Here is an 11,916-nt window from a genome sequence, read left to right as displayed (position 1 = left end):
AGGAATGAGCGCGTAGGTAGACCTACGCGCAAATAACACGCTAGTCAGAAACCGCCCTAAGAAGCGAAGTCTGAACTTGGAAGATAGCATAGCTGGCTTAGATGCCTGAAAGGTTGTCAACTTGTCACCATCATCTCGGCATATACTTACTACCTACTACCGCCTGCAGAGCAGAGAACTCTCAGAGTACCCACACGGGCCTAGTGTGGGTTGGGAGCTTCACACAAAGCTGGGCGGAGTATTCAGTGCTAATTTCAGTTAAGTACCTAGTTAAATATAAAACCGGCCAAGAGCGTGTCGGACACGCCCAAAATAGGGTTCCGTAGCCATTACGAAAAAATTAAGTAATATTTTTCTAAGGAGTTCGTATTTTATACGGAATCTTCCAAGTTTAGATTTTATACCTTAGGCTGGTATTTACTCATAAACTACTAATAATTCTCAAGCAAACTTAGCCGTTATCCTGATTTTTTCAAATTTTTCCACCCACTTGTTTAGATTTTAGAGGGGAGGGGGATGCTCGAATTTATTGAAAATTTGCACTTTAAAGTTGAATATTTCGCAAACACATCACTGAATCGAAAATCGTCTTAGCAAACCCCTAATGGTTAAAATACCTATCCAACGATATTCCACACTATAGGGTTAGGGTTGGATGAGAAAAAAAAACACTCCCACTTTACGTCTATACATATATATAAAAAAAATTGCCGCTTTCTAGCATTGATAGTCCCTGAGCAAAGCCGCGGACGGACAGTCAGACAGACAGACTGAGATGGCGAAACTATAAGGGTTCCGTTTTTGCCATTTTGGCCCCGGAACCCTAAAAATGTACTGAACTGTCCAGCCAGAAACAGATTAGCGACTAAACCTAGATTTTTACAGTAAGTGCCAAAGTCGCTAAAACTAGGTTACCTATGCGTAACGCATTCACTGCCACCGGCGCACATATGCGTTTTCGGAACTTCGCCCAGTGCCGCTGTCATAATTATTCATACATTGTGAACGCACATGTGCGTCGGTGGCACCTGTGGAAGTCAGGTGGCAGTTAATGCGTTGACAGTTCTTATACACTTTGGATACTATGTTGACAGGGACTTTTCCCATCATCATCATCATCAGCCGGAAAGACGTCCACTGCTGAACAAAGGCCTCCCCTTTGAACGCCGCTATGAACGACAACTCGCCACTTGCATCCACCGGTTGTCCGCAACTCTCAGGACTAGTCATAATCATAGCTTTGATTAAACCTACTTTGTGGGTAAAACCATGGTTTACGAAATAAGACAACATTTTCATTGCACATTGTTTTTTTACTTACAATTAACATGTTTACATACATTTTGCTACAATTGATTGTACTTACTTCCTAATTTTCTGGCCTGTCTAAAAAACCAGTCAGTTGCGAGTAACACTTGCTCAAAGGGTTCCGTACCAAAGCAGAAAAAAACATTACGATTTTTATTACTTGTATACAAAGATATTTTTACGGTTTGTGCTTCAAAAGATACCGCACCCGACAAGCAAACAGCAGAGCATTAGTTACGTCGGCAACGTTTTGGTATGGAACTTTAATAATAACCTTTGCGATAAGTTTATATCTGTCATTCATTATGTCAATATTTTTTGCAAACAGTATAGTGATTTATTCTAATTTAGCGGGTGCTGTTCAATCAACTTAAACAGTATTTGTATAACAACAAAGTACATAACTGTTAAAAAGCATAACGTTGAAATTACATACCGTAAACTGCTTCAACTTTGAACATTGCCCGATTTCGTTTAGAGTCGATAACTTAGCATCTGTATAGGTATGAACTTTTAAATAAATAAATAAATAAATATCACGACAATTCACACCAATTGACCTAGTCCCAAAGTAAGCTTAGCAAAGCTTGTGTACTAAGCAACGGATTGATAGATACATACTTAAATACATAATAAACACCAAGACCCGGAACAAACATTCGTATTTTTCATACAAAATCTGCCCCGACACGGAATCGAACCCGGGACCTCAAGCTTCGTAGTCAGGTTCTCTAACCACTAGGCCATCCGGTCGTCTAACCCCTCTAACTGTAATAATGCATACTATAGACAAAAGTTTAAAAACTTGTACGGGTGCTAAGTTCTCGACTCTAAATCAAATCAGGCTTACCAGAAGGCGAAGTTTAAACAATCCACGGTAACACTCATTTAGCATAATAACTTTTGTCACAATATTAAAATGGAATAATACCATTTTTTATAACGATCGAAATGCTTACTTTTACATAATTACGCCCCGTGTAAGTGATAGGCGTCAATCACACGAAATAGGAGCTCCGCGAACTGGAGCTTACCGATTTTGCCCTACTCGTTTACTTTTTGTTGTAATGTAAAATATACATTGTATATATAATATTTTGTTTATGCACAAAGTTATTATAATTAGCAAAATTGTAGTTTTAAATCATTGAAAAGTAATAATAGATCGGCAATGCGATAAAAAGAACAATTTAATAATAGCCTCCACATCAGTACCTATTTTAATATAAATAAAGGAACCAATAAAATAAAATTCATATTAACTTATATTAAGTATTGTCACTTGCAGGATAAAACCAGTATCCTCGAACGAGCTTTGAATTTTAAGCCATTCTACAGCATGTTTATCAGTTGTACTGCTCTAAACGGAGCGGTATGAAAGAGACGCGTGCAACGACGAAAGGGAAAAAGCAACAAATAATTGACAATGTTCGTTTCTTTTTTTACTACTTAATAATTATGTTTAAAAATAATCCGATATGTGGCAAATGGTTAAGTTTTTTTTTTTTAATCACCGGACACGAGTACTTGACACAAATTGACCTAGTCCCGAAGAGTAAGAAATGCTTGTACTATGGATACTAGGTAACGGATACTTAAATAGATAAATGGATTGATACATACCTACTTAAATAATTTATTGAATCAGGCGTTACTTTGTGGCTAACTAAAAAGCTCATACATTGCTTGATGTTTAAAGCAAAATCGTCAAACACATACATACATACATTTACACACATACATTTAGAATGAAAATTCTGATGAAAAACCTTTACAACAGGCGTTCAATTTTGCTTACCGGGAGGCTTCATATACCAGACAGACCAGACGGCCTAGTGGTTAGAGAACCTGACTGAAGCTTGAGGTCCCGGGTTCGATTCCCGTGTCGGCGCAGATATTTGTATGAAAAATACGAATGTTTGTTCTCGGGTCTTGGGTGTTTAATATGTATTTAAGTATGTATCTATCTATATAATTATATTTATCCGTTGCTTAGTACCCATAACACAAGCTTTGCTAAGCTTACTTTGGGACTAGGTCAATTGGTGTGAATTGTCCCGTGATATTTATTTATATTGTAAATGTACGTTTACTTTATGAAATAAAGAATTTTCTATTTGTATTGTATTAATACAACTAACTTGGACGACCGGATAGCTCTGTGGTTAGAGAACCTGACTACGAAGCTCAAGGTCCCGGGTTCTATCCCCGATTGGGGCAGATATTTGTATGAAAAATGTAAGTATGTAATGAAGTAAAACAATTACTTTGCTCACCTGCGACCTAATGTAGTAAAGGTTTTTCATTAGAATTTTGAATCTAAATGTATGTGTGTAAATGTATGTATGTGTTTGACGATTTCGCTTTAAACAACGAGCAATGTATGAGATAATGTATTTTTAGTTAGCCACAGTTTTTTTTTTTTTATTTACGGCGGTAATCAGCCAGAACCCAATCACCTCCTTATGTTTTAGGAACAAACTTTGAAACACTTATAAAGTAAGAATTAAATTATTTCTTACAGCACTTGAAATTAAGATAACAATAAAATAATAAAATTTAGAATAACACAACCATATTTAGTTTTGACAGATATCTGCGATCGATTTTCGCACATTTAAAATGAGCAAATTTCTCCCTGGCAAAAATAACTTATATATTTTGAACCAATTATTTTTTGTGAGATTTGTGTTCCAGTAAACAATGTTAAGGAAAGTTTCAAATGTCGGGACTAAACAGGATATTCTATATTATATTGTTAAGTTTACGGCACATCACTGCGATTCCGTATTTTCGTACCTTGATTTGTCCAAGGAGCTAGGCGGTGCGAAACGAAGAATATAACAACAATTGATATAATGTAATTTATCTTAAAAACCAAACTTATTTCTATTGTTATTAATTCAATTTGATGTACTTTGGATTAGGTTAGTTTAAGTTTATTTTATAAAAAAAGTTCTGTGAAGCTCCTATCCTTTCAAATTATATCAAATGTTGTTATATCCTTTGAAATTATATCAAATTTTGAACATGAAACTACCGAGAGACTCACTCATATTAAATATATTGACCCGGATAACTCACGTCTTAAATCATCACGTCTTATGTCATCGGTGTGTGTGACCGTACCTTTACAGAGCGATGTTGTTAGTGTTGTGTGCTACCCTACATTTGACAGTTGTAATGATGATGAAAACGCGGGTAGTTGTGTGCCGGTGTCAGTTTCGTCGGGTAGTCGCGCGAGCAGAGCGGCGGCGTGTTGCAGCAGCCGCTGAGCCGAAGACGAAGGGCTACGGATTAGCCCGAAACATGACGAGCTAAACTCGATTTAAGACGTGAGTTATCCGGGTCAATATATTTAATATAATTATATCAAATGTTGTTATACCGATGATCATTACACACCCCCGGAGCTAGGACCGACGATAGGCAGAGAAGGGAAACGATTCCCGCTAAGAATCCTGAGACCGTATTGCCTAATAACGTTTCTGACGGTCGCGATCGTTATCAAATGACAGTTTGTATGCGAAATCTGTAATTTGATTGCGATCACGAGCGTCAGAACCGTTAGACAATACGGCCCCTGGTTCGTTCAACAGATCTGATCTTAATGCTGGCACTTCACTTGGCATATTCGCAGAAATATTTGCGTGTGTGAAAGAGATGCACTATTTTATTTTATTTATTCCTCTTAATGGCGGCCATAAGGCTTGGGCCAATGTCAGTTAAATTAAAGATAAATATATTCTTCTTATGCATGTTGTACGGTGATTGTAGTTTTTGCAACTTGATAGCAAAATTCCAGAAACCACGCGGAGACCACTTGCGCATTAAAAAATGTCAGACACGAGAGCAATATAGAATTTTGTGATCACTGTTCACTGTTAAGGTTAATCGCCGCATAAAACACTATCAAAATTATACTTCAACTAGCCAAAGAAGCAGAAATACCAAAATTAGATATCGTCTACATCCGCCATGTTCGAATGCTACAAATTGAATCAGAGATGCACTATATCGTTGCTAGCGTGAGTGACGGATATGTCATTAACGCAATGCGAATACGCAATACCAAGTGAAGTGCCACCATTAATTGCAATGTTGCTGGCATAATAGGAATCTTTGGATCAGCTTTCAGACATTGACAAGCATGTTGCAGATTTTTTCTTTGTTTTATTGACTGATCAAGTACTCTATTGCGTAAGTACTGTTGCAGTGTTACAATACAAATCCTACTTCTAAACTGGCCTCTACACTTCACTCTCTCGCCTGACGTTACGCGTCCTTTCATATTCCTTCACGCACATACTGTTGCACGAATCGCGCGCGCTGTATGCCGACAAACACACACGCTCGCTGTTGCGAGAGACGTTGGTGTTGCAGTGTGTGTTGCGATCGGTGTTGCGCGTGATGTAGGTGTTGCAATGTGTGTTGCAACGCGTGTTGCGGGGCTAGGGCAGTCTCTGCCGCCGGCGCAGGCGCTGCCGGCAGTACACGCGCAGGAACACTGCCGCGAACACTATACACACGCCGACGATCCCCACGAATGATATGCTGTGCCCGTACACCAGGCAGGAGAGAAGGATGGACACCGCCTGGAATTAATTAAATAAAGATTGGTTTTTGATCTTTTTTTATGGAATGCTGAAAGTTTCTCGATGAGGGCTAAAGCATAGATGTCGCTGCTTAAGTGACTAAATAAGAAAGAAACAAGCTGAGATATGTGGTGCATATGAGAATTTTGTTTCTGTACTCCTGTCCAGTGGTTGTGTAGCAATATAGCACGCAGCACGTAATGCTGAGGACCTGGGTTCGATTCCCAGCGCTGGTCTCTTTTTCTGGTTTTTCTGTGCATCTATGTTTCAGTTTGTATTTTCGATATGAATTAAATAGTAAATTACTGCAGAGGCTAGTAAGTAAGCCATCCTGGATGAGTAGACCAGGTGAGGCCATCAATGATACGAGAATGGCAATTACTGGTCGAAGTTTGTATAGTGCTTTTCTCAAAAATTATGATGAACACTACTGGATAGATTCAACAGGATGGTATGAGACACCCAGATGTGAAGTGTCTCACCAAGCTGTAGAACACGAACAGATACAAGATATCGGTTCAACAGATCGCCATGATGCAGCAAAACAAAAACAAAAAAATGATGATGATGATGATTAGTAGTGATGGTGACGATGATGATGATAATGATTGAAAATACAAACTGAAATATAGATGCACAGAAAAAACAGAAAAATAAGACCATCGCTGGGAATCGAACCCAGGTCCTCGGTAATCCGTACCGCGTGCTATACCGCTACACCACTGATGGTCAACGGTACCGACACGAATTTCCCCTATGCACCTCATATCTCAGCTTGTTTGTTTCTTACTTAGTCACTTAAGCAGTGTCGCTAGCGACATCTATGCCGTAGCCCTCATCGAGAAGCTTTTCGGCACTCCATTGGAACTAACCGCTCACCCGGACAAGAGATATCGTTACTAAGTAATCAAATTAAGATTGGTTTTTTGGAATATTTTTGTATTTTTAATTTCAATTCCAAATTTTTACTTTTACGGTCATCCGGTAAAAATTTGGAATTGAAATAAACAATAAAAAAGATTCCAAAAAACCAATCTTGATGATAATGATGACATGGACCTATGTCAAAATACTAGTTAAGCGCGGCCCGCGCGCTGTTTGTGACGGGTTCCAAACTTTTAAAGGAACCCGTTACTGTTCAGGAAGTAAATTTGAAATTTACTTCCTGGACAGTTCGAGATTACTTCCTGGACACTATAGCAGGTAGTCTCCAGGATGCGTTCTACGACGTTTTTGATGACGTAATGGCAACATTTCATATAATTTTTCGAGAAAACGTATTTTTTTATATTTTTAACACATATATTTTCGATAGTTGGCACCAAAAAATGGCGAGCGAGTACAACAATTTCAAAGGTTATTATTAAATTCTTTGTCCTTATTAATTAAGAACCACGCGCCAGCGCACGCTAGCTGTTTGTTTTTCCGAATAAATAAATAAATAATAACAGCCTTAATTCATAAAAAAAACCTTAATTGAGGTTTGATCGGTCTGTTACTTAACAGACTGATTAAGCTTAATAGACGGTTGTCAAGAAGTATGATTCATAAACACTCGCTAGCAGTCTGCTAGTTGTTGAGCTGCTGATAGACGGATTAGACGCGTTATGTTGGCCACCTTGACAAATGAAAGACAAAAAATGGCCTAATCGATAATTAAAAAAAAAAATGACAGCAGTGACAGCAAATTAGCAGGAAAAAAAATAAAAAGCGAATTGTTTGTTTTCCCGCCATTTCCGATCGCATGTTTATGTTGTGCAAAAAGCCATAATTATGTTAATCATCCTAATTTTTTTTTCATATTTATTGTTAATTTATTGTTGCTAATTTAGAGGATTTTAAATACAAATTCCTGAAAATAAATTCCCAGTTTTTTTTTTTAATCTTTGCGTAGCTCTGCCTTCACTATAAATATCTTCGGTATGGTTTTTTGCTCTTGTCAAAGTCAGCTGTTCAAACTTGTGGCGGCCATTTTGTGACTTAGCAGGGAGATAAAGGAGGGTCTACGGTCCTCTAACTTTAGCAGAGCCTTGATCGACTGATTAGCGCTAACAGACGTTTATGAATCACGTTTTTTTAGCATCGGGCCTTCAAGGAGCCTTCAAGGAGGCTCTAACTTTTTATGAATAAGGCTGTAAATGAATGCGAGCGACCTGCCGCAGCGTCATGATGATGGTGAAGGCGACGGCGCCGAAGCGCGCGATGGTGCGGTAGATCAGCAGCTGGCCCGCCGCAGAGCTCAGCGACAGCAGCACCACGTCGCTCACGAACTGCCCGTGCTGGGAACATTCACCCACATCTTTAAGTCCCTAATCATGAAAAACCTTCCACTACGTCCGATCTCACTCCGTGAAAATACGGTCCGGGGTTTAAACCGGGACCGGAGGTAAAGTAAAATTACGTATAATTTACAGTGTTTACAGTGTGGACGAATCTTGTAAAGTGAATCTTATTCAAAAGCTGTTCTACTATTTAGTTGTTGCGAACAAAAGGTGCAGATGGAGAATAGCTGGTGCCTTTTATTTGTATGTATTAATAAACTGAAGACCGGAAGAAAAACGCAGTGGATGCTGCGAGCGTGCTGCGCGGCGAGGGCGGCGGCGGCCAGCAGCGCGGAGCCCCCCCCCCCCCTACCTGCAGCAGCTGCCAGCGGGGCTGCGCGGCGGGCTGCGCGGCGAGGGCGGGCGGCGGCCAGCAGCGCGGAGCCCCCCCCCTAACCTGCAGCAGCTGCCAGCGGGCTGCGCGGCGGGCTGCGCGGCGAGGGCGGCGGCGGCCAGCAGCGCGGAGCCCCCCCCCCTACCTGCAGCAGCTGCCAGCGTGGCTGCGCGGCGGGCTGCGCGGCGAGGGCGGCGGCGGCCAGCAGCGCGGAGCCCCCCCCCCCTACCTGCAGCAGCTGCCAGCGTGGCTGCGCGGCGGGCTGCGCGGCGAGGGCGGCGGCGGCCAGCAGCGCGGAGCCCCCCCCCCCCCCTACCTGCAGCAGCTGCCAGCGGGGCTGCGCGGCGGGCTGCGCGGCGAGGGCGGCGGCGGCCAGCAGCGCGGAGCCCCCCCCCCCCCCCCTACCTGCAGCAGCTGCCAGCGGGCTGCGCGGCGGGCTGCGCGGCGAGGGCGGCGGCGGCCAGCAGCGCGGAGCCCCCCCTCCCCCCTACCTGCAGCAGCTGCCAGCGGGCTGCGCGCGGGCTGCGCGGCGAGGGCGGCGGCGGCCAGCAGCGCGGAGCCCCCCCCCCCCTACCTGCAGCAGCTGCCAGCGGGGCTGCGCGGCGGGCTGCGCGGCGAGGGCGGCGGCGGCCAGCAGCGCGGAGCCCCCCCCCCCCCTACTGCAGCAGCTGCCAGCGTGGCTGCGCGGCGGGCTGCGCGGCGAGGGCGGCGGCGGCCAGCAGCGCGGAGCCCCCCCCCCCCCCCTACCTGCAGCAGCTGCCAGCGTGGCTGCGGCGGCGGGCTGCGCGGCGAGGGCGGCGGCGGCCAGCAGCGCGAGCCCCCCCCCCCTACCTGCAGCAGCTGCCAGCGTGGCTGCGCGCGGGCTGCGGCGGCGAGGGCGGCGGCGGCCAGCAGCGCGGAGGCGAGGCTGACGCCGGCCACANGAAATTAGAGTGTATTGGCTAATAGTGCGTTTTGGGACTAGTGCATTCGCCGCCGGAAAGCCCTTAAGTATACAAGCTTTTTTGACAATTACATTTTTGCATTCTCATTGGACATACGCGCTCGGCCGAGCTGTGAAAAATAAAACTATTACGTGACATTCGACAGCGCCACAGATATGCCACAATAAACTAAAAATTAAGCAAAAATTCAACAAAAGCTCTCAAAATAATGTAACTTTTTATGCAGCGTTCGACCAACAGCAGCCAGTGTTGAGGTGTTTGTTTGGTAATTAGCTAATTATCTATTTACTTTACTTTTTATTATCTACTAAATCGCGTCTTTATTTTCTTGTCTACATAGTAAACAGCCGTGGTAGCTTAGTCGTTTGACCTGCGGCCTGGTAAGCATCTGGTCGTGGGTTCAAGCGCGGGCTCGCATTTCCAGGCTTTCCGGAATTTATGTGCAAAAAAATTCAAAGATGTGTGCGAAGATCCCAATTCACACTGGGTCTGCGTGAGAGCTACGGCTCAAGCCGCTCTTATTAGAGAGAAGGCCACTGCTTAGCAGTGAGTGATATTATTGTGATGATTATGATGACATACATTGGTTAGTGTGTAGCAAGTGTGTAGGTAATGTTAGTGCCGCCATCTGTTGCGGAGTAGCCGAACTACCAGATCAGTAATCACGACGAATTTCATGTGCATTTATTGTGTTTCATGCGACAAATTAGTGAACAGTTAAACCCTGTTAACATTATTCCCGTAGCAATATATTGCGGGGTCACAATCCTAACGAGTTAAAAATAAGTTTTGATAAAAAAAACATTTTTAATACAAGCTTATTTCTTGACTGTACTTTTGTCGACTACTTGCATTGTCACCCAAGCTACGTTTGCATACCAAATTTCAAGTTGATGCCATTAACCATTGAAGAGTTCCGTCCTGTGGAGACGATCTGGCCGGACGGCCTAATCAGGTCGCCTTTTTTCGCGTAATGTTCACATTTATAGTGTGTCATGTGACAATCAGTCGAAGGGCGGAATATAAGACAACAGTGCAGTGCGTTTAGATGCTCTCGCGCGCTCCCATATAGCAAGAGGGTCTAGACGGGGTGTACTTATTGTAGCACTATTACCTCGGGAACGCGCGAGAGTCTACGCGCGAATGCCCTCGCGCGCAAAACGCGCCGTCTGGACGGATTCTAATGATGATTTTCCACCGGCGAGACGAGACGAGGCAAGGCGAGACGAGAATTGAAGTTTGTATGCATACACGCGCGCCCGCGAGCCGCCGCGGACCGCCGCCATAAAATCGCCAGCAGCAGCAGTTTCGCGCTACGTCCGATTAATCTCGGTCGCGTAACTTGGGCACATTGTGTCTAGACATTAAGTATAGTCATTGTGTGGCAGGAAGCGGGCAGCATGAGGGCGTTCCACGCTTTGGCGGCCGTGCTCGCGGTCATCCTGCTGCTGGTGCGCCGGCGCTGCGTCGTGCAAGGGGTAGGTACCACTCACTATACCATCATCATCATTCCAGCTTATATACGTCCCACTGGGCACAGGCCTCCGCTCAGAATGATGTTTGAATTTGATGAGCTTGGTGTTTACATTATCGCTCTCGCTTCATTCGAGTTTGAACCTTGTGCTGCGCAGGTTGTAAGCTCAATCACCTGAACTCGCCACGAGAGTTTATACCATCGATCAAGCGAGCCGCGGGCCGAGATACGAGACAAGGCACGAGGCGAGAGTGTAAATCCCGCATACCTAGTCGTGCATTAGGTCAATACTGTGTTTGCGCCGCAGCACCGCGCCGCCATCCCCCCAGGGTAGGCACCTCGTAGGCACTGCCTACACTGCTGTCTATTCAATGCACGCCATTAACATCAGCATCATTATATCAGCTTTAGGACATACATTGTTGTACCATCAGCCAAATGTGTGGTCTACCACCCTAAAGTTGATAATCATTTTTTTTCCTGTTTTTGTTGAGGTTTTGAACACTCCAGGTGATCATGTCAGCCTTATGGGTGCTCGCTCATTTTCCCTACGCAAGGTCAACTTGAAAGTTCGACTTTAGCGACATATTAAGCGACATAAGGATCTTGTTTAAAAGGTCTAATGCACATCAGTTCGCGATCTTATTCACCGTCTCTTTCTACCCTCGTCTTAGCCGTGTGGCAGAAAGAAGTGGTGAAAACGATTGTCATTACAAGTGCGTTAGACAATAAAGTTTTATGTCATCCGCCATCTCGTTGGTGGGCGTCTTCAAATTCAAATTCAAATATTTATTTTTTATTGGCACAAACAACTATGAAGTAGTGGCTTTGGGGGCGCCAGAAGCCTATACCTTCTGGGGAATTCCCAAAAGTTGGGGTTGGGGGCGCCGTGGAAATCTCGCCCAGGGCGCTGGAAGTGCTAAAACCGGCACTGTAACAT

General features: G+C 44.0%; 1 protein-coding gene across 1 annotated transcript; it reads right to left on the bottom strand.

Annotated features, from left to right (window-relative positions):
* Positions 1 to 2,164: 2,164 nt before the first annotated feature.
* On the bottom strand, positions 2,165 to 9,596 carry LOC141439433 (uncharacterized). The gene is made up of 5 exons (XM_074103719.1): positions 9,574 to 9,596; positions 9,306 to 9,465; positions 8,704 to 8,907; positions 8,057 to 8,182; positions 2,165 to 5,903 (listed from the first exon to the last, which is right to left on the bottom strand). Exons 1-5 carry the CDS (start codon positions 9,594 to 9,596, stop codon positions 5,760 to 5,762), a joined length of 657 nt encoding a protein of 218 aa, XP_073959820.1. The 3' UTR covers positions 2,165 to 5,759.
* Positions 9,597 to 11,916: the final 2,320 nt, after the last annotated feature.

The sequence above is a fragment of the Choristoneura fumiferana genome, chromosome 20 (assembly GCF_025370935.1).
Source record: "Choristoneura fumiferana chromosome 20, NRCan_CFum_1, whole genome shotgun sequence".
Classification (NCBI taxonomy): domain Eukaryota; kingdom Metazoa; phylum Arthropoda; class Insecta; order Lepidoptera; family Tortricidae; genus Choristoneura; species Choristoneura fumiferana.
Note: the sequence above shows the minus strand (reverse complement) of the source record. Positions and strands in the feature narration are given on the sequence as shown.